We start from the raw sequence: 27,000 nt of genomic DNA, 5'->3' as shown, positions 1-27,000 counted from the left end.
TTCTTTTCTATTGGCACGTGGTGCCCGCCTTGTGACACATGGCTCTTGGTTGGATTTGAATTCCATAGCCAAGCCTGTTGGTGCAAGCTCTCAACCTCTCTACTTGCTTGGAGAAGGAGAGGGAGCTCTTGCAATTTGCACAATACACAATGAGAGTGTGTTACAAATTGCTGACGTGTCAAAGTCCGAAAGAAGGGAGCCAACTTGCAAATGCCGGCCAAGGGGCCTAAACCCTAAGAAGAACAAGTAAGAGAAGAAGAATTCCTACCAACTTACAGGGACCCCGTCCGATAGGGCCCCAAGTGACATAAAGGATCAGAATAAAGCAGGCCCCGCACACACACGCAAACTGATAACGTGGCAGATTTCCGAAAATTGCATTGGCATGATGACGTGGCAGGCTATACGGATTTTCGCGTTTTGCGCTGACTATTGTACGGAATTCCGTGATTTACACTGGTAGCTAGCTTTTTGGCATTGCTTTTGGACAAGAAGCTTTTGAGTTTTGAAGGCTTTTCACTGTAACTGCTTTTTAGGCCAAGGGCCTTTAAATATGAGGCTAGGGCTCATTCTTTGGCATGCTTCCTGGAGAAGGTGCAGAGTCTGGAGTACCGGCTTGTACTGTGTTGATGCAATATAAAGAAATACCGAAAGGGACGCCAAGGTTTGGGGCCAATACTCTCTGGGGTGGAATTCCGCCACTCCGTGTCGCGTGTCGTCTCTCTCTTTCAATTCAATTGTTATTGAAGTGCTAAAAGTCTGTTCAATCTGTTCTTTTCTATTGGCACGTGGTGCCTGTCTTGTGAAAGTGGTATCAGAGCAATCAGACGTGTGCTTTTCTGAAAGCATACCGATCCTTCCAAAGAGCAGACAGAAGATCGCGGACCCCGGACTTACTAGCCACTCCCACCTTACTTCATCGCGCATCGGGCGCGCTCCCGTCTTCACTGCTCATGTCTTACAGGGCATAAGCCATAAAGATCACTTACAAGAGAAGGATCCAAGATTTGTTTCGAGTTGTTGCTTTTCTCAGAGGCAATGCCATGCAGATGTTGATAGCTACCAAGCAGAATACTCCAGTAACTTGGCAAGCTTTCAAGAAAAATTTTGCCCGAAGTTATATGGTTTCTGACATCTTCCTTCGGAGTGCAACTTCTGGCAGAGTGGGTATCCTTGAATGCTTGCCATGGAAACCCTAGCAGATTATATCTTGAAATTTCTCGACATCTCTCAGTAGATGTCTCTTCTCGAGTTGATAACCTTGGAGGTTCGGTGCGATTGCTATCTTGGGACTACCATCGCTGCCAAAGAAACATTTGTCTGTCCAAGAGCTGAGGGACCATGCTGTGCTCAGCTACGACCTTATGGAAGGAATCTAACCCTAATTTTTGGTGCAGGTTTCAGGATGGAAAGTCAATCGACTTTTCGAACTCGACTGATGTCGAGATTGCTTTTTTAAGTTTGAAATCTGTTTGAGAACTTGTTTGGTGATCCTGTTTGGAATTTGTTTGAAATGGATGGTATCTGTTTTGAGCCTGTCTTGGTGCTGCTTTGAATTGTTTGACTCTGGTCTTAATACTCGTTTCAATGATTGGTGATTTTACTCCCAGGTAGAGTAGTGAGAAATGATGTTTGAGAATGCTTGTTCATACTCATGGCCTGGACCCTTGTGATTATTTGCGGGGGGAATATTGAATGATTGAAAAGTGTTGTTTTTACTCATAGTCCGGACCCTAGTGGTTATTTACGGGGGGAGTATTGTTGTTGTTACTCACGGCCCGGATCTGGATGGTTATGCGGGAAGAGTATTAAGAAGTCTGAGCAGTGGTTACTCTAAGCACCTCCAAATGACACAGATTGCGGTCTAGGGGGCGTTTGGTTGTAAAAGGCCTCTATATCTCATGGCCCGGACCTTTTTAGGTTATTTTTGGGAGGAGTGATGAGGGAGTCGTTGAACAGCTCATGGCCCGGACCTGGATGGTTATTTGTGGGGGAAACTGTTCATCGGCGGCTTTATGTTTCTATGTCTTATAGCATGCATATGTGAGCATTTGTGTTGCATTGTGATGTGCCAACCACTGAATATTCCTAATTGGATGAGATTGCCTGGGTATGTAATTTTAGTGCATCAAGACACCCGTGGAAGATCAGTACGGTCTGGGTGTGATGGCTAATTTTACTACGCCGGAGTATCAAGAGTTCCGATTTGGACGAAAGGAGAAGCTAACTCCTTAACAAAAAGAGCAAACTGATTGTCCCTCGAAATGACCCTCGGAAATTTTTGAGCTAACTTGAGTTGTTTTGCAGATATGCTATAATCGCGGACGATTACTCTCTTTCAAGAAGGGGAGACGTCACAAATTGCTGACATGTCAAAGCCCGAAAGAAGGGAGCCAACTTGCAGATGCCGGCCGAGGGGCCTAAACCCTAAGAAGAACAAGTAATAGAAGAAGACGTCCTACCAACTTATGGGGACTCCGTCCGATGGGGCCCCAAGTGACATAAAGGATCAAAATAAAGCAGGACCCGCACACACACGCAAACTGATGACGTGGCAGATTTTTGAAAATTGCATTGGCATGATGACGTGGCAAGCTATACGGATTTCCGCATTTTGCACTGACTGCTATACGGAATTCCGTGATTTACGCTGGCAGCTTTTTGGCATTGCTTTTGGACCAGAAGCTTTTGAGTTTTGAAGGCTTTTCACTGTAACTGCTTTTTAGGCCAAGGGCCTTTAAATATGAGGCTAGGGCTCATTCTTTGGCATGCTTCCTGGAGAAGGTGCAGAGTCTGGAGTACCGGCTTGTACTGTGTTGATGCAATATAAAGAAATACCGAAAGGGGCGCCAAGGTTTGGGGCCAATACTCTCTGGGGTGGAATTCCGCCACTCCGTGTCACGTGTCGTCTCTCTCTTTCAGTTCAATTGTTATTGAAGTGCTAAAAGTCTGTTCAATCTCTTCTTTTCTATTGGCACGTGGTGCCTGTCTTGTGACAGTGTGTGTGTGTGCGTGCGGGGGGGGGGGGAGAGAGTATACTCCATAGAAATTCGTTCCTCAACTGTTGTCATGTTCTCCAAACTCTCTCTTGCAAAAGTATTGTTCATGCCAAGTTAACTAAATGCTATGTTTATGTTGCTACCATCAATTAAGTTCACCCGCTATGCTCACAAAGTAACTTCACAAAAGTACTTTCTCTGATTTCCGCTACTCTCAAAGTTAATATGCCATTTCCATTACATTGGTATCAGAGCATTTGGTTTCTCTTTTCTTGCTTAAGAAGAGAGGTCCTTAAGTAGCCTATAAATGGTTGATTTTGTTAATTATATTAGGGTAAGTGGGACTGGGATCTATTATCGGTTTTGTTGAGCCCACTATGTGGATATCGTGCACACCTCGAGAGCTTTGGACTTAATAATGGGGTCTTTTTAGACTTGCCTACGGCTTTACTATTATTGAGCCTTAAGAAGTCCGAAAGGAGCTAGCCCTCGGCAATTCTGCAATATTAGACCCACTCCACTACTCTCTATAATTAACCACTTCGAGCTGTGGGTGTAGATACTTAAGTGCCAATTTTCAAAGGCTAAGAGTGGCAGCAACTAAGGTTTTGAATTGCCAAAGCATACACTAAGTTAGTACACAAATTTTGTTAACATAGTTGACAATAACCAAGAGAGTAGAATGAACATTGATAGCTTTGATTTTGCACATGAAGGTGCTAGTGATGATGCCCCCATGTTTGTCAATTATCTCGTTACTAGGTTGCAGCAAGCCATGGGCAACCCTGCTTTGCAAGCTGAAGTTACTCAACAACTTTGCGCTTATGGGATTGCCCTTCCTCTCCAAGAGGAGAAAAAGCTTAGGAGGCCTTTTGAAGAGACTCCCAAAAGAAGACTCTCACGTACGAGAAGAGGAATCCAAAAAGCAAGAAAGCAATCAAACTTTAAGTTCCTCTGAATGTTAGATGCAGCGGAATGAATGTTGTATTTTCTCAAGATTAGTGATCTTTATTGCTCAAGGTTCCTTTTAGTTCTTAGGGAAGGAGAGAGCCTTCCGTCTTATGGAGAGTGCTATGATCACGAACAAAGTGAGTGGATATTGTGCGTGCAAGTGAATGAGACTGAGAGAAGGAGAGAGAAGAGATACGACACCCGAGAGGTTGTAAAACCCTCCTCCGAAGGCCCCACGCTCGTCGGCGAGAGTGGTCTATTCTTTGATTGCACAAAGGTGTACAATGCGTATGCAATGGACTATGCAACTTGGTCTATGCCGATGACGACGACGACGACGATGACGATGGCTGAAATCTGAGATCTTCTAATCGCTGAATTTCGGGACTGTTTCGGTGGCTGAAAATGACTGTTTTGGCTGCGTTTTCTTGGCTGAAAAATGAGGTTTCTTAGGGCTGAAAACTGATGGTCTTTACGGGCTGAATCTGCTACACTTTAGGTGAATGATGCCGGTCTTAATTTTCTGCTGAAATCCAAAAACGCCAGGGGCTGAAATTGGTCCTTCTGTCGCCGGGGTTCTGCAAATGCAAAAACGCTAGGCTGATTTGCTGTGTCGTGATGACGCCGGGGCTGATCTGCTGTGCACAAATCGCCAAGGCTGATCTGATGCAAAAACGCTAGGTCTTCTGTGGAGAAAACGCCAGAGTAGTCGCGGGGGTTGGTCTTGCTGAGAAGTTGCCTGTTGAGAGGGAAGCTCTTGCTGCCTCTTCTGCCATTTAGTGCTAACTTGGGTTTGCTTATATAGAAACTTAGCAAAATTGCCCTACCTACTTTTGTAGGAAAGTCACTTAAAAATAATAAGTGAAAATAACCAATAAATAGGAAAATAGGCTAAATGCGCTGAAAAATTCCCCTATCTGATGCTAATGGATTCTTATGGGAATTCCGATGATCATGCTGTGTGCAACCGGAGGATATGCATCTATGCTAAGTGACAGGGCATGCACGGTCTACGAATAGACTCACAACAGTGCCAGATCACTACTAATCTAGACTTGACTGAGCTGACTGAACCCTACTGTGGTGTAGCTTGTCCACGGACACATAGGGTTGGGATGTGTCACGTGACACTGAAGATGTGGCTCCACGTAGACGGCGGTCTAGACGATCGCCAACTCCTCCCAAAAGGAAATGATCAACATAGTCCTTCTCGTCATTCCGAAAGGGAAGAGAGGAAACAAAGGAAGAAAAGGGTAAGAAAGAGGTCACCCTCTTCTCCTTCTTCTTCACCATCCTCCTCTTCCGACGAAAGCTATGGCTATTCTCCTAGAGAATACAAGAAGGGAGGACATCGCAAATCATACCCTGCATGGCGAAGGTCACAAAAGCTCAAGAAGTTCAAAGAGGGAGGAAAGGGTATCTCTTTTCTCACCTATGATGGCACCGACAAAGTATTGGCCTTCGTCCAGTAATTTGATGCGGCCTTTGAGGACGAGGACTGCACGGAGTCCTCCAAGCTACGCCATGTAGCTATGCACTTCCAGAAATCGGCTCGTCATTGGTGGGCTAGCCTTCGTGGAAATGGCGAAGCTCCAAAGACATGGAAAACTCTACGAGTTTCCATCATGAAGCAATTCCTTGCAAGCGATGCAAAGGACAAAGTGCTTACCGAATGGCGCAGTTTGAAGCTTCTCTCTCATGAGTCTATCCACAAACATGTAGACAAGTTTTGGGATTTACATCTCAAGACTGCTGTCTTTCAAAAGATAGACTTCGCCGAGCAAAAGAAACAATTTTGGCGGGATTACCTGAAGAGATGGCCGAATACGTCAACTCTCAACGGCCTGGTTCTATCACCAACGTACACCATCATACCATGGTTGCTTCATGCATCAATTTCCAACAAGGGGCTAGATGGAATGTCAAGCCCATGGAAAACAAAGACAAAAAAGATGCAAAGGGGAAAACCAATGCCCAAAATTCTTCCCAAGGCACTTCCAACAACAACAACAACAACAATCGGTCCAAGGAGAAGGGAGTTTACAAAGGCAAAAACAAAGTCTCTCTTGAAGAGCTTGAAGCTTTTTGCAAGGACCATAAGTGTTTTAAGTGTTGGGAGCAAGGAAATGGCTATCGTTCTTGCCCCAAGAAAAATACTCGCAATAAGACTCCTAGGGCTTCCACCATCAAAGCTCCAAAAGAGGATGCTCATTGTAAAGGATTATCTCTCTGCTATGCTTGGGGAAAGGTAAGGGAGCATGATGCCTTCATCCTGTTTGACCCTAGCTCTACTCACAACTTCATATCAACGGAGTTGGCCACCAAGTTGGGCATTCAAGGTTTCGACATGGGAGATATTGTAACAGTTGGCACAGCTTTCAAGGGACAACAAGCCTCCGTTACTCCCTTGATTGGGAAGTTGAGGCTTCAACAAGCCTCCATTACTCCCTTGATTGGGAAGTTGAAGCTTCATGTCCAAAGCTATGTCGACAAAGAAGACTTTTTCATCTCTCTCGAACATGAGGATGCTATCCTAGGGGTGCCATGGTTTGATCGCATGGCTGCCAACGTGAAGTTCCCTAAAAGGAGAATCTACTTCACCTACAGGGCAAAGAACATGTGTATAGATTCTATAGATTCTAGTGAGTGTGGTCGTACTATACCATTTGTAAATCCTCCTGCTTTTGATAAATCAAAGAAGAGCTCAGTTTCTTCGTACATGATTTTTGTCAAAGAGACCCTAAAAGGTCGTAATGTTTCATCAAATGTAAATGGTATGAATCAAGAAGAGTTAGACTTGTCTAATTTTCTAAAAGGATTCCAAGATGTGTTCATCGATGATATCCCATGGACTTACCTCCAAAACGATCGGATGATGACCATCGAATTGAGCTCCTACCAGGAAGCTCACCGCCTAACAAGCCTCCTTATCGAGTTTCTCAAGCTCAACAAGAGGAGATCATGAGGCAAGTACAAGAGTTGGTTGACAAAGGGATGGTGAGGTCTAGCTCCTTTCCCTTTTGTTCTCCAGTCCTTTTAGTGCAAAAGAAAGATGGTACATACCGTATGTGTGTGGACTACCGAGCACTAAACCATATCACTATCAAAAAAAGATTTCCCGTGCCTCGGGTAGAAGATCTGTTTGATAAGCTACAAGATTCTACCTACTTCAGTAGGATTGACCTTAAAAGTGGTTATCATCAAATAAGGATGGTGGATGAAGATATTCTATTGACCGCGTTTCGTACAATGTTTGGCCTTTATGAATATCTAGTCATGCCTTTTGGCTTGAGTAATGCACCGGCCACGTTCAATCGTCTAATAGAGAAAATCTTTAGACCCTACCGCAAATTCATTGGAGTGTTCTTTGATGGTATCATCATCTACTCCAAGTCCTTGGAGGAACATAAGCAACATCTCCAAGTAATTTTTCAAGCATTGGGAGAGAACAAGCTTTTTCTCAACCAAAAGAAAAGCCAATTTTTCCTTAAGAGATTCAATACTTAGGTCATATTGTCTCTCAAGATGGTATCCGTATGGATCCATCGAAGTGAGGTAATAAAAGCATGGCTTAATCCAAGGAATCTACATGAGCTAAGAAGCTTTATTGGTATGTGTGCATACTATAGACGCTTCATAGAAAAATTTTCTCAAATAGCAAGACCACTACATGACTTAACTAAGAAGAACGTTAAGTATTTATGGACTGCTAAGGAGCAAAATGCTTTTGACAAGCTCAAAGAGAAGCTTATCTCCAAACCAGTTCTCATGCTTCCGAATCTCTCACAGCCATTTGAGGTTCAATGTGATGCTTGTGGTGATTGCCTTGGAGTGGTCTTACTTCAAGCAGGGCATGCCATAGCATATGAGAGCCACAGGCTCAATACAAATGAACGTGCCTTGGGCATTTATGGGAAAGAGCTTTTAGCTCTTCTACATGCCCTAGACACATGGAAGCATTATTTATTGGGGACTCCATTTATTCTACGAACGGACCACCAAAATCTCAAGTACTTCACGACACAAACCAAACTTTCCGACAAACAAATGAGATGGGTAAATTTTCTTTCGCAATTTAATTTCCATATTGCTCACATTGCTGATAAGCACAATCAAGTGGCTGATGCACTTTCACGACGACCAAAAGTTAATGCGGTGTCTATAGCTACTCACAATGATCTATCTTCTATGATAGATAAGTATGCTACTAACCCTGACTCTAGAGACATATGTCAGCCCTTGCTTCGGGGAAGAAAGAGCAACCTTTCACCTTGCAGGATGGTTATCTTCTCCATGGCAATAGACTATATGTTACCCACTCCCTTCGTGAGAAAGTCATGTATGAATCACATGCTCCTCCCTATGCGGGGCATAGAGGCATTCAACCTACTCTCCGAGCAGTAGAAACGTACTTCTATTATGATCTATCTTCTATGATAGATAAGTATGCTACTAACCCTGACTATAGAGACATATGTCAGCCCTTGCTTCGGGGAAGAAAGAGCAACCATTCACCTTGCACTATGATTATCTTCTCCACGGCAATAGACTATATGTTACCCACTTCCTTCGTGAGAAAGTCATGTATGAATCACATGCTCCTCCCTATGCAGGGCATAGAGGCATTCAACCTACTCTCCGAGCAATAGAAACGTACTTCTATTGGCCTACCATGAAAGTGGACATACAAGAGTATGTTTCAAAATGTGTAGTATGCCAAAAGACCAAGTATGATAGAGGGACGCAACCAAGATTACTCCAGCCATTGCCTATCCCAAATTCACCATGGGAGAGTATATCCATGGATTTTATCTTTGGATTACCCAAGTCTACCCATAGAAATACGGGAATATGGACAATAGTCGACAGGTTTAGCAAGCAAGCATATTTTCTTCCTGTCAAAAAGACTATTAAGACACACCAATTGGCAACTCTCTTCATATCATAGATTTTCAAACACCATGGATTACCAACATCCATCGGATTACCAACATCCATCGTGTTAGATAGAGATCCTAGAATGACCAGTAATTTTTGGAAAGGTCTCTTTAAAAATCTAGGAACAAGAATGGATTTCTCTTCGGCCTATCACCCACAAACGGATGGCCAAAGTGAGATAGTCAATCTTACGATACTTGATCTACTAAAGACTTATGTTACCGAAGTAGATCAACGCTCACAATGGGAAAAGTACTTATCTCTTGTAGAGTATGCGCACAATAATACTGTACATACTTCTACGTGAAAAGCACCTTTTGAACTAATTGAAGGAAGACCTAAAAGTCCCTTGATACTTAAAGTACATGGGAAGATCTGACAAGCACAGAAGGGCCTTAACATTCAAATAAAAAATGACTGGGTCTTACTCAAGTTTTCCAAGGCTCGATTGAGACAAACAACGGGCAAAAATCCTACTGGCCATCAAAAGTATTATGCTAAGCTAGCAAAAAAATACTATGGTCCATTCCAAATCTTGAAGCCCATCAATGAAATGGCTTATCAACTCAAGTTGCCCAACCATTGGCTCATACACAATGCTTTTCATGTGAGCCTACTTAAGCCCTACAAAGGAGAGCCACCAAGTGAACCAATTATTGAAGACCCTCCCTAAGTTGAAGACCAAGAAGAGGTGCTACAACCCAAAGCTATCCTTCGGCATGAAGATAAAGTACTATGACATGGTAAGATTATCCGACAGTATCTTATTAAGTTTAAAAATTATTCTTTTGAAGATGCTAGATGGATGCAAGGAATACAGCTTAGGATAGTATGAACCTTGTCAATGCTTACAATGTTACATTAGAGTAAGCAAATGTACAAATTTCTTTTAAATAACCAATGTTTTTGCCTTATAAGACTAGTTCTCTTTTTGTTGTGCACAAATTTGAATAGTATGCATGCTTAGAATCATGTTTGTGATGACGCCGTCTCTCAAACACCAAGTAGAATTTGTCACTCTACTTGGGAGAATGAATGGACTAAAGAGCAGACATGCTTGCGGCAGCTATGTCTCCCAAGCACCAAATGGATTAGTCATCCATCTTGGAAAGATGTCGTAGGGTAAAAAGGGATACTCTACTGCTAAGCAAGATTGACTAATGACTAAGGCTTTATCTCTTCTACCTCATAGTCGAGAACGATTGATTGCAAGAGAGAGGTAATGTCATAAAATCTATATCTAACCAGCCCAAATGATTTTCTCATACTAAACTAATCATTTAATGTGGGAGAATAAACGGGAACAAGGGTTAGGATATAGACATGTGCTTATAGATCTATCTCAAAACGGGGCAAATGGTAAAGGGACCCAAATGAGAGATGGTCTGTCAAAGAGCAAGGCTAACCAATGGAGCTTAAAGACCTTAGGGTTAGCTTCATTGAATACCTCCAATAGATAGTGTTAAAAGTCCGTTGACCTTAGGTAAACTAGGGCTGTGCTTGAGGTGGGAACCCGACCCAAGCTTGAGGTGCTTGTCATGCCTGATGATTAAGATGCTTGAAGTGCTTGATGACTGAGATACTTGAGGTGCTTGTCATGCTTGAGATGCTAGGGCTGCACTCGAGGTGGGAACCCAGCCAAAGCTTGAGGGGCTTAAGGGCCAAGCTTGTGGTGAGACCTGGGTCCAAGGTTGAGGGGCTTGAGGTGTCACAAAAGTCAAACCAAATCCATTGAATACCTCCAATAGTTAGTGTTAAAAGTCCTTTGACCTTAGGTAAACTAGGGCTGTGCTTGAGGTGGGAACCCGGCCCAAGCTTGAGGTGCTTGTCATGCCTGATGATTGAGATGCTTGAAGTGCTTGATGACTGAGATGCTTGAGGTGCTTGTCATGCTTGAGATGCTAGGGCTGTACTCGAGGTGGAAACCCAGCCAAAGCTTGAGGGGCTTAAGGGCCAAGCTTGTGGTGAGACCTGGGTCCAAGGTTGAGGGGCTTGAGGTGTCACAAAAGTCAAACCAAATCCCTACAAGGAGGGGCCGAGCCATGCAGGAAGGGGGGGTGGTTGCTTGACCACTCTCTCTCCCAAAGGGCACCCTTTGCCTTTTGCCTTTTGGGCAAGGGGTGTCCTACTTGCCCAAGAGGCAAGTAGGACACATGTCAAGCCCCTAGCTAGGTTACCCTCAAGGTGTGCCTAAAGCCTATCGGTTGGCCTTCCAAGGGTTCCAATGATAATTTAGTGGATTTAATTAATTGTTTTAACATTTATCAAGTCCTCTCTCTCAAAGGGGAAAGGGGGACACTTGTCCCAACGCTACCCTTGTTGCTTGATATGCCCTTGCTTGTGATTTGCTACGCCAGGAGGGGTCCAATGAGCTTCAAGCATGAGCTACAAGGGGGGGTCGACCAAAGCAAGCTAAGGGGGTTGCTTGAGGGGTATACTCTCGTACACACACACACGCATACACTCTCATTGTGTATTGTGCAAAGTGCAAGAGCTCCCTCTCCTTCTCCAAGCAAGTAGAGAGATTGAGATCCTACACCAACACGCTTGGCTATGGAATGCAAATCCAACCAAGAGCCATGCTTCAATGCTTAAGCTTGCCATCTTCTCCATCTTCATTACTATGCTATTGTCACGTGCACATCTAATCCTATGTGTATGTGGGCAAGCTACTTCATGACAAGAGTTCAGTCAGTCTAGCCTAGGAAGTGTTCTGGCACCTTTGTGAGTCTGTTCGAAGACCGTGCATGTCCAGACACATAGAGTAGATGCATATCCTCTGGTTGCACACAGCATGACCATCAGCATTACCATCAAGAGCTTTTCAAGTGTAAAAAACCTATTTTCACTATTTTAGCCATTTTTTACTTATTATTTTTAAGTGACTTTTGTTGGGAAACTAGGTAGGGCAATTCAATCAAGCAAGTACACAAGAAACCCTAGCGCTAGCACTTTCTGGCAGAAGAGGCAGAAGACCACCATCAAGTGCACCTTCTCAGCAAGAACCGCAAGAAGACCCTAGCATTTTCAAGCAACCAAGATCAGCCAGCGTTTTGCATTGCAGATCAAACCCGACAACAGCAGGACACAGCAGAAGCCTAGCGTTTTTGTTGCAGACCTCACATTCAGCCTAGCGTTTTTACATCACATTTTCAGCATGGCGTTTTTGCAGATTTCCGACGTGAAGACATTCCCTACATCAGCGTTTTCAGTTTTCAACGTCTAGACTCTGCACCGCAAGTCCCAAACCTCGCAGATCTCACCTTCCCGCAGCAGATCCTCGCCGCACGATCAGATCCACCGAAGTTTGCAGATTCAGCCCGGAAAACGCAGATTTCAGCATCTGCGTTTTCAGCGTGTCGTCGTCGTCATCGCTGTCGTCATCGACATAGAGTTAGAATTCAACAGATAAAGAGTTGCAGATTTCAACCCTTAGCGTTTTAAGATTTCAGCCCGTCTCGTCGTCGTCGGCAAGTCCAAACATTGTAGAGATTTGTGCAATCAATAGTAAACCGCTCTCGCCATAGAGAGTGGGGCCTTCGGAGGAGGGTTTGACAACATTCTGGTGTCGTATTCTTCTTTCTCTCTCTCTCAGTCTCAGCACCTTCATTCACAGTATTTCCACTTTGTTTGTGATCATCTGCACTCTCTCATTAAAGGAACGGAAGGCTCTCCCTTCCGTCAGTAAAAGGAACCTTGAGCACAGTTCGGAGCACTCATCTTGAGCAAAGTTCAACAATGACATCCGCTACACATTACATTGGTATCAGACCTTAGGCAGTGTTATGTATCACTCAAGGAAATAACCACATAATTTATTTATTTTTGCTTGTTGCGGTCGCACGTAACCCAAGTCCACTTGGGCGTCTCGATCCCTAATCGTGTTTTTGAAAAAGACAGGAAACCCAAGAAAGAAGGGCTTGTCCAGCCTTCCCTTGTGCCTCTTTTCACTCATTGAGGGCGGACCGTGCACTTAGCGGCCAGCCAATCGACGTGAGGTGGGAAAAAGCAACCTTGGTGTGAGCGCAAGGCCGCCAAGGGGTGCGCCCGCGGAAAAGAGTAGAGCTCGGGTAAGAGAAGATCCTTCTCTAACATAGATTGCAAGCAAAAGAAGAACCTCAAGAACCTCAAGACTCAAGAACCCAAGACCCACAAGAACCCAAGTTCCTGGTGAACTTAAGAACCCAAGACTTCAGTGTATGGTCATTACCCGAAGCGGCATGGATACTTCGCATGGAGGTGATAAGCATGGCAGTGGCGAAGAAGAATTTTCCCCACCACTAGGAGGTTTTTCTGACCCTCTCCCTTCCCCATCTATGCCAAGGATTGCACCAAATCCTATGGAGACTTTGGTCAAATCAATGATGGACATGATGTTACACCAAGAAGCGCAGTGCGTTACCTTGGAGCGTGAGCACCAAGAAAGACAGGAATCCATGGAGCGGGACCGCCAAGAAAGACAGGAGTCCATGGAACGGGAGCACCAAGAAAGACAGGCATCCTTGGATCGCGAGCGTGAGCAAGCGCGCTTGGCAGCTAAGGAACGAAAAGAAAGAAAAGCAGCTATTGAGCGTGTGCGTGAACAAGCGTGCTTGGCGGCCGAAGAAAGAAAGGCAGTTATTGAGCGTGAGCGTGAGCAAGCACGCTTAGCGGCCGAAGAAAGACGGGCAGCTATTGAGCGTGAGCGTGAGCAAGCGAGATTGGCGGCCGAAGCAAGAAAGGAGGCGGCCGAAGAGAGACGAGCGGCTTTGGAGGCAGAGCGTGAGGCGCAGAGAGACCAACGCATGCAAGAGTTGGTCCGACAGGTTATCACCTCAAAACCCGAGCCGACTAAAGAGGTTCCTCAAGTGGCGCAAGCCGAGATTTGGACTCCAACTGTCAACAACCCCGTCACCGAGAAGTTGACTTTCAGTAAGTATGACGGTAAGATGGATGCTAGTGTTATTCATTCTTGGTTGCATCAATTAATGCTTATTTTGTGACAACTAAGAAGACAAGCAATAGCAAGGTTTTGACGGCAGCTGTGTACCTTGCCGGTGATGCCGTTAATTGATACCACGCATGGCAAGAGGCACAGTTGACCGCGCACCTAGAGGAAGACGCGCCCCTTTCTTTCAAGTGGGCCGACTTCCAAGACAAGCTCAAGGCGCGGTTTATGCCTCCATAGTACCTAGCGCGGTTGAAAGAAGATTAGGGCAACCTCAAGTAGAATGGTATGCCAGTCATATCCTTTTCTAACCGTGTTTTGCAGCTCGGCACCCAATTATGCAAATCGGATGATGAGCGCAAAGAGGCTTTCCTTTTTGGGTTGGATGTATATATCAAGTTTCATGTAGAAGTCCTCGACCCCGCGGATCTCAACAAGGCGGTAACAATTGCTCTCTTCCAAGAGATGAAGCACAACAAGGGCAAGCCGTCGTCTCAAAGTACCTCCCAGACTCTCAGAACCCTCAAAATGGTAAGAATGGTAAGAACGGTAACTCTTCTAGCCAATCTTCCTCTAATTCTTTGGAAAAGAACTCTAACAATGAATCTAAGGGTAAAGCTAAAACAACTGCTAAACCTAAGCTCACCCCTGATGAAAAAGCCACAAAAGGAATTATAGGAGGATACATAACGGCAGAAGAACAAGTCATTTATGCTAAGGAAGGTCGTTGTTATCAATGTCACGTCAAGGGTCACATTAAAGCAGCTTGTCCTAAGACAACCCCACCTAAAGAACCTAAGGCACTCACAGCAACCACAAGCACTTTAATGAACCAAGCTGAATCTTCTCATGTCTCTGACACACATTGATGAGTCTCTCATGAAGTGTTATGGTCATGTAAAGGGTCAGCGTTTTGTCATATTGTTTAATCCAGGCAGTATGCATGACGTGATTAGTGCCTCTCTTGTAGAGAGAGCCCACCTAGAGGTTAGTCAAACATCGCCTCTCGAGGTGTCAGGCTTCGCTCCTGGTATGGACTCTCTCATCACGCAACAGTGCCTTGATGTGTTGTTTACAGTTCAACAAGCTACTTTCCATAGAAAATTTGTGGTGTCTCCTCTCTCAGGATGTGATATGCTTTTTGGCATTAGATTTCGTGAGCATAGCCCTCTCATTGATTGAGAGGATAACATTCTCGCATTAAATGCCAAGAGTGACTCTCCCATGATCATTCGGGCCGAGGATGCTTTGCATTCTTTGCCTCTCATTTCTCACGTGCAGGTAAAGCATGAATTACGACAAGGAGCACAAGCGGCATTCATTTATGTTGCTCCAGTTACCCAGAGCATTCAGGCTCCAGACAGGTATTCAGCTTTGTTTACCAAGTTTAAGCATCTCTTTTTGCAGGATGATCTTCCACCCCGTCTCCCACCCGAGCGGCCGGAGGACCATCGCATCGAGCTTACGAAGAAGGCACAACCAGTCAGTAAGGCTCCCTACCGTTTGAACAAGACACAGGAGGAAGAGTCAGAGCGGCAACTCACGGAGTTGGTGGCTAGAGGATTCATACGTCCTAGTGTAAGTCCTTTTGCTGCTCCTATTTTGTTTGTCCGCAAGAAGGATGGTTCGTCTCGTTTGTGTGTTGACTACAAGGCATTGAACAAGATGACCGTCAAGAACAAGTTTCCGATGCCTCGCATTGAGTATATCCTTGATAGGCTCAATGAGGCAAAGCTCTTTAGCAAGGTCGACCTCAAAAGTGGATACCATTAGGTGAGGGTATTCAAACGCGACATCTTCAAGATGTAAAAACCGCTTTTCGCACAGAGCGAGGGCAATGGGAGTATGTGGTTATGCCTTTTGGATTGACAGGTGCCGTGAGTATATTTAAACGTCTCATGGTAGGCCGTTTTGGCAATATGGTTGGTGTATGTGTATTCATCTTTCTTGATGATATTCTCATTTTTTCTGCATCGAGGGAACAACATGAAAGGGATGTAGAAAGGATATTGACCCGTTTGATGAGTGTCAGTTGTACATTGCAACTAAGAAATCTGAGTTTTTTCTCACTGAAGTTACTTATCTAGGTTATATCATTTTTGCGGAAGGCGTAAAGCTAGACCCTGCAAAGGTGGAACAGGTACATAATTAGGATTTGCCCAAAACTGCATATAATGTGCGTTCTTTTCTTGGTTTATGTCAAGCATATAGTTCGCACATAGAGAATTTTGCACGCATTATAGCACCCATGACTGATGTTTTGAAAGGGGTAAAGACTCACCGTCAATGCGTGGATTTACCCGAGGCAGCCATTGAGGCTTTCGCAGCTCTCAACGTTGCAGTGTGACAAGAGCGCCGTGTCTCATCCTTGCCTCTTGGGATGACCCCTTTGAGGTATGGACGGATACGAGCAATGTCGCCATAGGCGCTATGCTTTAGCAGCATGAACGTCCAGTAGCTTTCCTTAGTCGGAAGCTCAATAGTGCAAAAAAGAACTATTCAGTTTATGATAAAGAACTTTTGTCTGCCATTCACTCTCTTAAGCATTGGAAGCATTTTTTGTATGGTAGAGAGTTTACAGTTCGCACAGATCACCAAGCCCTCAAGTGGCTCCAGTCTATGCGTGGTGCACATTGGAGTGATCGCCAAGCATGGTGGTCACAACTTTTTGAGCAATTTGGAGATTTGATTGAGTATGTGCCTGGAAAAGCTAACCTTGTTGATGCGTTAAGTCGCAAAGGATAGATTTTGGCGCTTGAGTCACGATCCACAGTTTCTCTTCAGGGTGTGTCTTTCAATAGCATGAAGAACCAGTATGCAGATTCCGAGTTTGGTAAGCAATGGTTGCAGGCTCTTGCTTCCCAAGGGGCAAGCAACTATCTCATTCGTGATGGTTTGTTATATTTTCGTCAACGTCTGTGTGTTGCCCTCTCTCAGACCAACCATATTGCATGGTGCACATGACTCTCACGGGTGGACACAGGGGAATGAACACAACTTTGGAAAAAATAGAAAGATTCTTTTATTGGCCTAAAATGTGAAAGATGTGCTTCGTTATGTCACACAGTGCACTATATGTCAAAAGGTAAAAGCTCCTCGAGGTAAGCAGCAAGGCCTCTTGCTTCTGTTGCCTATTTCCGATGGACCTTTTCAAGATATTTCCATGGATTTTGTGACTACCCTTTCACCTAGTTTGCATTCAAGGAACACTCAATGTTTGACAATTGTTGATCATTTCAGCAAGTTTTGCATGTTAATTCCTTGTAAGGCCACAGTCACTGCACAAGATGTAGCATGGTTGTTCATAAAACATTGGTAGCCCCTCTGTGGTTTGCAGAAATCGATTGTTTTAGATAGGGATGTTAAGTTCACGTCCAATTTTCGGTGCGCACTCTTTGAAAATTTTGGCACTAAGTTGAATTTTTCATTGGCTTTTCATCCACAGTCAGATGGTCAGACAGAGATTTACAATCAATTGGTTTTTGATGTTTTAAAGTCATATGTGCATGATCAGCAGTCTCATTGGGAGCTCTATCTCCCATTGGTTCAGGCTATTTTGAATGTCCAAAGGACATTTTGGAAGAAGAAGAACCGGAGATCATCGATGAAGCTGAAGTCATGGAGCCGGAGCAAGTGTTGTTGCATCAGTTTCGCCATGGTTCAAAGAAGCAAGTAAGACAATACTTTTTGAAGTTCAAGGATCAAGGAACCGGCGAAGCAGTGTGGGTTGATGAAGAGTTTTTCAAAGATTATTCGGAGATGTTGGCAGCCTACAAGGAAGCCATGCAGATCGATACCAGTACCTCACTTTAAAAAGGAGGGAATGTCACATGCACATCTAACCCTATGTGTACGTGGACAAGCTACTTCATCACAAGGGTTCAGTCAGTCTAGTCTAGAAAGTGTTCTGGCACCTTTGTGAGTCTATTCGCAGACCGTGCATGTCCAGACACTTAGAGTAGATGCATATCCTCTGGTTGCACACAGCATGATCATCAACATTACCATCAGATTCCATCAGGAGCATTTTCAAGTGCAAAAAACCTATTTTCTCTATTTTAGCCATTTCTTGCTTATTATTTTTAAGTGACTTTTGTTGGAAAACTAGGTAGGGCAATTCAATCAAGCAAGTATATAAGAAACCCTAGCGCTAGCACTTTCTGGCAGAAGAGCTAGAAGACCACCATCAAGTGCACCTTCTCAGCAAGAACCGCAAGAAGACCCTAGCGTTTTCAAGCAACCAAGATCAGCCAGCGTTTTGCATTGCAGATCCAACCCGGCAATAGCAAGACACAGCAGAAGCCTAGCGTTTTTGTTGCAGACCTCAGATTCAGCCTAGCGTTTTTACATCAGATTATCAGCATGACGTTTTTGCAGATTTCCGGCGTGAAGACATTCCCTGCATCAGCGTCTAGACTCCGCACCGCAAGTCCCAAACCTCGCAAATCTCACCTTCCCGTAGCATATCCTCGCCGCACGGTTAGATCCACCGAAGTTTGTAGATTCAGCCCGGAAAACACAGATTTCAACATTGCGTTTTCAGCACGTCGTCGTCGCATCGTCGTCATCATCGACATAGAGTCAGAATTCAACAGATAAAGATTTGCAGATTTCAACCCTTAGCGTTTTCAAATTTTAGCCCGTCTCGTCGTCCTCCTCATCGTTGTCGACATCATTGGCAAGTCCAAACATTGTAGAGATTTGTGCAATCAATAGTAGACCGCTCTCGCAATAGAGAGTGGAGCCTTCAGAGGAGGGTTTGACAACATTCTCGTATTCTTCTCTCTCTATCTCTCAGTCCCAACACCTTCATTAACAGTGTTTCCACTTTGTTTGTGATCATCTGCACTCTCTCATTAAAGGAATAGAAGGCTCTCCCTTCCGTCGGTAAAAGGAACCTTGAGCACAGTTCGGAGCACTCATCTTGAGCAAAGTTCAACATTCACATCCGCTGCACCTTACAGCTATTATGTATGCTAACAAGAAGAGTGATGATAAGTGAGGAACTAATTCTTTCTCCTATGAAATGTTTCTTCTTTCTCTTCCCTACCCTCATTCCCTGCTAGCTCTCTCCACCTTCGAAGGTGTTCGAGGTCTTGAGACTGAGGCTTGGGATAGTTAATGCTTTCCTCAAAGTTTATGTTATGGTCGTGATGCATGAAGCTTTCCATCTTCATTGCATCACTTAGGTCACAAGGAACACAAAGATTGTATTGAAACTCTAAATGGGCCAAAATTGGATGGGTAGCTTCATGACTATGTAACGAACAAGTCCATAGCTTCAAAAGTGACTAACCAACTCCACACGCCATGTGGTCACAAAAATTGGTGATTTCAGAGTCGCCAAAGTACGAAGTGATGCCGATAAGACAAAACTCTACCAAATTCAATTTAAGACGTTTTTAGGTGTACTGAAAATGTTTAGGTCAAAAAATTGTCAAGTTTAGCAAAAAAGTTGACTCCTATAAATAATCGCGATTATTTACTTTTGTACTGTTTTGGCTTGAAAATGGTGAATGAACCAAAGCTTAAACCTAGCCATGAACCATCCACACCGATAAAGATATGGAAGCTTGAAGTGATAATTGAAACACTATAAAAACCTAAGCTTACCGTCAAGGAGAGAGCAATTCACTTGTAGACTTTTCTCTTTAAAAAACACACCGGCTCCACATAAATCCGGTCCTCAACTGTTGTCATTTCTCTAAACACTCTCTCTTGCAAAAGTATTGTTCATGCCAAGTTAACTAAATGCTATGTTTATGTTGCTACCTTCAATTACGTTCACCCATTATGCTCACAAAGTAATTTCACAAAAGTACTTTCTCTAATTTCCGCTACTCTCAAAATTAATAGGCCATTTCCATTACAAGTTCAACATGGGAAAAATCTGGAGGCTCATGCTTCATACATTACACCAAATATGTATGGCTAAGTGCAACCTTCTGTCACAAAGAAGAACATGCTCTTGTAATTGGGGGTAATGTGGGTGGACACTGGAACCTATACTCTTATCTGTAATCCACACCATAGCAACAATCGGGCCTAGCTCCTACTCCTCCCTTTGATGTGAGATGGGGCATTGGGACACTAGGGAAGAGTCCCTTCGTAAATGCACACTATGTCCCTTGCAAGTTCGAGAGTATTATCATTATACCCTACTCAAGTGCTCAACTTTTAACCACAATCAAGTTTTGCTTGCCCCACATTTTCAGCACGGACCACTCTTTTGATATCTTTTTCTTCCAGCCACTTTGTGGACTCGCAATTACCACCCTTGTATCCGTGGTCCTCAAGCATCAAGAGTCATTGATCAACTCAACATAGAGAATGCTACATGTTCCATAAGTCATATTTGACCTTTGAGGACGATAATGCAATCTCTCTCTCTCTCTCTCTCTCTCTCTCTCTCTCTCTCTCTCTCTCTCTCTCTCTCTCTCTCTCTCTCTCTCTCTCTCTCTCTCTCTCTCTCTAGGTCCGCGCGCTGCCCACCTCTGCGTGTCCGCGCGCTGCCCACCCCCAGCTGTAGCAGTTCGCGGCACAGCCGCTGCTGCAGCCCCACCTGCCACTGCCGCCCCTGCCGCCGCTGCCATTCGCTGCCGACTCCCCCTGCTGCGTCGCTCTCGCCATTGCCCCCGCCTGCTGTTGCCGCCTGCTGCTGAACTGCCCCCCCCCCCCCCCCCCAGCCTCCCCCTCACGCAGCCCCTCCTCTCTCCCGATCACACAGCCATCTCTCTCTCTCTCTCTCTCTCTCTCTCTCTCTCTCTCTCTCTCTCTCTCTCTCTCTCTCACACACACACACACACACACACACGGATACATACCCACACACACACTACACACATACACGCATACATACACGTACTCCCCTTCTCCCCTCTTCTTCACAATATGAAGAGAGGGTAGCTCCGAATACAACTATGTCTTCCCCCATCATCAAGACGCCGAAATCGACAATGAAGACAACCTTCATGCTCACGAACAAGAGGCTTGCACAATTGGAGAAGGACATGAAAGAATGGTGGATGGAGAGAGAGATATGGAGGGAGGAGAAAGCCACCTTCATCAAGCTATGGAACGAAGAAAAAGAGGACATGAGAGCGGAAATCCAAAACCTCAAAGAGGAGAAGGAGAGAAGGGCACGGGAGAACGAGAAGGAGAGGGAGAGATGGAGGAAAGAGCAAGAAGAGATGAAGGCACAAATCGACCTCCTTCATGCTTCCATCACATCCCTCACCCCCGAGGAAGGAGAGATTAAAGAGGAGGCTAAGGAAGCCCTCAAGGAGGAGATCACCAAAGCCCTCACCGCAAGCATTGAGGACAAATTAGAAGCCACCAAAGAAGGATGGGTCGAAGTGGTCAAAAAGAATATCAAGAAGGTAGCAAGAGAGGAAGCCCAAAAAGATGAGGTACTCATCGTACACACAACCATCGAGGAGGAGAAAATGCGACAAGCTCGCCGTCTCAATGTGCGAGTGACCGGCATCAAAGAAGAAGAAGGGTCCACACCCGAGAGCGATGGGAAAGCCTTATGCAAGAAAGTGGGATACAAGGAAGAAGAGATCCCTTTCTCCAAAGTTTGGAGAGCCGGTAAAGATCCAAAGAAGAGAGCTCTCATCCTCCAATTCGCCTCCGAGGAGTCTCGAACTTCTTTCCTCCGAAAGAGGGTCATCTTGAGAGGGCTAGAAGGCCCCCCGATTTATCTTGATGATGACCTCACAAAGATGCAACAAGATCACCGCCGCACGTGCATGCCTAGAGTCCACCAGGCCCGCAAAGAAGGGAAGAAGGCAGTATATCGAGATGGTAGGGTTATCATTGATGGCAAGACCATCGCATAGGGACTCGCGGCCTGTGGGACACACGAGGAGATTCATGTCACGGTTTGGAATTGCAATGGAGACCTATGGACACACCCAGAGAGACTTGAGGAGGTGATGAGAGGTCGAGACATCATTCTACTTACAGAGACACACGAGAGCCCAGAGAGAGGGTTACCACGGATACATGGTTTCCAATGGGAGTCTCTACATCGGGGATGTATGCGCCAGCACACCACTCGCGGTTCAGGAGGAGTGGCTATACTCTTTAGACAGGGGCTTCACAGCAAACTACAGATTGTTGCCCGGGACCCACAGGCCCGATACATGTGGATTCGCCTCGAGCTCTCACGAGACAGGATCGTCTACATTGCCCTTTGCTACTTTGCTCCCACAGGCTCCAGATTCGCCCCTATTGAGCAGGAGTCACCGTACGCATGCCTCACGGAGGAGATTATGGAGTACTCCACACTGGGTGAAGTCTTCCTTATGGGAGACTTCAATGCTCGTACGCGCAGTGAGCAGTGTGAAACATATGACCACGAGGACCCAGAGGCACTACACACTCTAGATGAGGAGGCTACTATGAGAGATACAGCAGACAGAGCTCCAATCACAGCCTACGGACGACACCTACTTCGACTTGGCTCCCAGCACCGTCTCGTTATTTATAACGGGATGGCCCAGTGGCCCACCTCAGGGGGCCTGACTTGTATGCCACATGGAGTTACAGAGGGAGGGGGGAGTACAGTCGACTATATTCTGGGACCCAGGGAGGCTACACACCTTATCACATCCTTCACCATTCCACCCATACCCATCGGAGCCGACCACACATACCTCTCTTTCTCCATCACCGGAGATACCATCCCACATAGATCCACAGCACACACTCCACACACCACCATCCATTTCACACATGAGCTAGCCTCTCTTTACTCAGCCGAGGTCGAGCATGGCCTATGCCTCCTCCACCCATCCACACCACTCTCAGTTCTCACATCACATATCTCTTCCGTTCTCGACACTTCAGCTATTAGCTCTTTTCCACACACCACTCACACAGGACGCACTCCCCCCCCCGGGACTATGCCTCAGAACCGCTGGTATGATGATGAGTGCAGAGAGTTATACCGACGCCTCCGTGCACGGCGAGCCTTAGGAGAGATCACAGAGAGAGAGGCCAGACGAGATATGAAGACGCTGACACGCCAAAAGCGGCGAGCATTCGAAGAGGCACAGGAGCTTGAGCTATACCGCCTATTCATGAGCATAGATAGCGCGACAGCATGGCGCACCCTGCGCGAGCCACGTCCGACCACAGCTATTGAGGATCCACAGATATGGCATGATTATGTAGAGCGCCTCTATGAGGTGCCAGGGTAGCCTCCTATCCCACAGCCACATGAGCCACGCCCCACGTGCTCCTCCTTCTTTACAGCAGAGATGGTAGAGAGGGCCATACGCCGCATGCAGCACAGACGATCAGCTGACCACACTGGATTACAGAGTGAGCACATCATTTATGCGGCCTCCACTATAGCCCCGTTGATTGCACATGTCTTCAACCGGGCTATAGGGGAGGGCTTCCCAGAGGAGTGGACACAGCACACCATAGTGCCTATCCACAAATCTGGCGACACCCTGGACCCAGGGAACTACAGGACTATCATGATTGGCCACACGATGGCCAAGCTATATGGAGCAGTACTTGAGGCACAGCTTAGCTGCTACGCAGAGACCGAGGGTTTACGAGCTCCAGGCCAGGCAGGTTTCAGACGAGCTTTCTCCACCACTGACCACATCTTCGTTCTGCGCTGCCTCATTGATGGGGCAAAGGCGCGGAAGAAGAGGCTTTACTGCTGCTTTGTGGATTTCCGCAAGGCCTTTGACACAGTCCCACGCGAAAGACTCTTCCAGCGCCTTCACAGCATTGGGGTATCGACAGAGATGATTTGGGCCATATATACTCTCTACGAGAGGGTGACGGGTCGAGTTCGTTGCCCAGGCGGCTTTTCAGAGACCATTGCTAGCACCATTGGTGTTAAGCAAGGATGCCCACTCTCCCCGACACTCTTTGGGCTCTACATCGACGAGATCTCCGACTACATACTACGAGCAGGGGGAGAGGGGAGCGACTTGGCAGGTACTCCGGTCCACATCATGTTATATGCTGATGATATTGTGTTGATTTCAGAGTCACCCGAGGGCTTGCAACGCCATCTTGAGGCCTTGGACGATTTCAGCACACACAAGGGGTTGACTGTGAACCTTGGCAAAACCAAGGTCATGATCTTTCACACATCCAGTGCAGTGAGGAGCGCTGCCACCTTCACAGCAGCAGGAGGACAGGTTGATGTAGTCACCTCCTATGTCTATCTTGGCATCACATTCACCAGCCTACCAGGACCCTTCACTATGAGGCAGGCTGCTGCTGACAGGCTCACCCGAGGATATGCAGCTCTGACCATGCTAGAGCGGAGATGCCACCAGGCACACTTTCAGGAGCCCCGCACGAAGGGCTGGCTTTTTGACACCTTAGTCACCCCGGCCCTGATGTACTCAGCGGCAGTATGGGCACCAGGATTGACAGATGACCAGTGGACACAGCTTGAGAGACCACAGGTATGTATGATCTCACGCTTGCTCCGCAGCAAGAAGACAGTGCCACATGACATTATTAGAGCCGAGCTCGCCACACCACCTATGGTTGTAGAGGCATTATTCCAGACAGTCTGCTTCATCCAGAGGATGAGAGAGCTACCTCCTGACAGACTCACTCGTAGAGCATTTGAGGCAGCTATACAGCTATCAGAGAGTGGGCATGCGAGAGCTTGGTACTCACAAGTCAGAGCATGGTTTGAGGGACACGGTCTTGACATGGAGAGCCTACCACCATTCCAGTACGACCCCCACTCACCATCTGTTCACCTCTCTCGTAGTGAGAGAAACTTGGTATTGAGACAGGATCTGTGGCAGCTATACACTAGGAGAGTCTGGGAGTCACCTGGCTTGGGGACGAGGATGTCAGATTACAGAGACCAGTTTCTCACCATATTGTCTGGGGGGTTCATACAGAGACCACGCTATATGGACACATATATGCCACATAGCTCACGGGTGGCGATTGGTCAGCTGAGAGTGGCTTCACACAGGTTGAGAGATTGAGATCGGGAGACATATTGATGTTCCCAGGGAGGAGCGAGTCTGCAGAGCCTGCACAGAGGAGGTGGAGAGTGAGGAGCACTTTGTATGTAGATGCAGAGCATACACTGAGATCAGAGGCAGGTATGAGGCCTTATTCAGAGGACAGCCCACTCTCCGAGAGATCATGGACTCTCGAGATCAGAGACAGCTCGGACATTTCTTACTAGAGATACAGAGCCATCGGGACACACTACTACAGCCACGCACAACTACACAGACAGAGGGGAGACAGTCGCAGCTCACAGACTTCTTTCAGAGGATTGCCACCCCTACCTCACCAGATACTCAGAGAGGAGTGACACTCCCACAGGCGGAGGTGAACCGAGCTAGACGACGACCACGAGTCACAGGCTACAGGGGCGTGAGCTCCCACCACCGACAGATCGAGGAGATCCGAGCCCGGGAGCGCCGTGCCACTGAGGAGCGAGTAGCTCAGATGAGGGCCGACCCGACAGCTTTCATCCGGGTAGCCTTGGCACCAGCCCCGCCCATGTACCACATCTTACATCCCCCCATTTGTACAGGATGGAGCTAGAGAGCTTGATGCATTCTCATGATTGTACTACCTTGAGCATATAGACATGCATATACCCCTAGAGATAGAGCCCCATCCCTCCTCGGATACTCCATTACCTACATTCAGTTCAGTTTTGTATCAGTTTTGTTTCATTTGTCTTTCCGATAGACGGATGACATACACGCCATGTACATTTGATTTGTCTCATAGGCCGATTTCGGCCTGACATAGACGTTAAAAATCTTTCTTTCTTTCTTTCTTTCTCTCCATCCATCCATTTCTATAAAAATAAGATGCATGCATACGCACACACCCTTGAGGACATAAGAATGCATATTGGTACACACAGCCACATGTATAAACATTCATAAAAACACATACAAATGGGATGCCAAGGAAGCTGACCTGCAAGCTATCATTTGAAGCATAGAATCCTTAATGAGGTTGGGTGCAACGATTTGTTGGAGAGTTCCCCGACTTCTATTGAGCACAAGCGAGAGCATTTTGGAGTAAGTTTGTGTGTCCTTACCACAGCACCAGAGCGAGAGATCAACATGGGTCCAGCAGGCAGCATCGAGGGAGGCCTTGCGCCAGGCAGAGCAGATGAAAGGGATGGAGTGCAGCAAGTCATGAAGCGGGAGGAAGCTGAAGATTTTGGCAAGCGCTTCTGGCAACATGTCTGCCCAGCAGGGCTGCTCCATTTCTTCCTCTCTTGCCTCCATCTCCTGGGGTTTGCGCCTAATTAGACGTTCCTCTCTCTCTCTCTCTCTCTCTCTCTCCGAAGGAAGCTGAGGATTTTGGGCAGCAGTGCAGCACCATACCCCAGCACGGTTATTCCCTTTCCTTTACTCCTTTGGCGTTGCTCGGTTGGTTGACTCTGATTCGTGTGGGCGCCTCAAAGACCCAGTGAGCACTGGAGTGCGGGAAGTTGGGAACGAGAAGGTGTTGATTCACGCTGGAGTTTAATGCAAGTATAAGGGGTATGAGCCTTCCGAAGACCGGCCACGGGAGGGGACCCCCCACCTAAACATGGTAGCCTCACTCCACGCACTCGCGCATCGTGGGGACTCCACGCAAGGTTTCCCGGAACACGCTATGACCCGCCGGCGGTGCGGCGGAGCCTGAGGCTACGTGGGGCTAGGGACCCGGAACGTAAGACCCGCGAAATGCAAACGGCCGTCGATCCATGGAACGCAACCACGCCCGAGCCGGTCCCGTCCGAGCCGGGCCCCCGTGAAGGCAACTTGACCCGAGCCGGTCCTGTCCGAGCCGGGCCCTCCTGAGCCGGTGCCGTCCGCGCCAGGACCCCTTGAAGACAGAAGTCCCCTCCGCCGCGCGCGGGTATAAATCCCCGCCGGGCCCTTGTAGACAGAAGTCCCCTTCGCCGCGCGCGGGTATAAATCCCCGCCGGGCCCTTGAAGACAGAAGTCCCCTCCGCCGCGCGCGGGTATAAATCCCCGCCGGGCCCTTGAAGGTCCCCTCCCCGACGCGCCCAGATTCTGGGGCGTCACACTTGGTATGAGCCTCCCGAAGACCGGCCACGGGAGGGGACCCCCCACCTAGACACGGTAGCCTCACTCCACGCACTCGCGCACCGTGGGGACTCCACGCAAGATTCCCCGGGGCACGCTATGACCCGTC

General features: G+C 46.7%; 1 protein-coding gene across 1 annotated transcript in view; it reads right to left on the bottom strand.

Moving 5' to 3' along the window:
- LOC147457431 (F-box protein FBW2-like) overlaps positions 1 to 26,297 on the bottom strand; it is a 49,538-nt gene extending 23,241 nt beyond the window's left edge. The window contains exon 1 of the mRNA XM_086512326.1: positions 25,765 to 26,297. Coding sequence (XP_086368452.1) covers positions 25,765 to 26,081 — 317 coding nt within the window. The 5' untranslated portion in view covers positions 26,082 to 26,297. The remainder of the gene's footprint in view (positions 1 to 25,764) is intronic.
- Positions 26,298 to 27,000: the final 703 nt, after the last annotated feature.

This window comes from Adiantum capillus-veneris, chromosome 5, assembly GCF_014529385.1.
Source record: "Adiantum capillus-veneris isolate H3 chromosome 5, ASM1452938v2, whole genome shotgun sequence".
NCBI classification, from domain to species: Eukaryota; Viridiplantae; Streptophyta; class Polypodiopsida; order Polypodiales; family Pteridaceae; genus Adiantum; species Adiantum capillus-veneris.
Note: the sequence above shows the minus strand (reverse complement) of the source record. Positions and strands in the feature narration are given on the sequence as shown.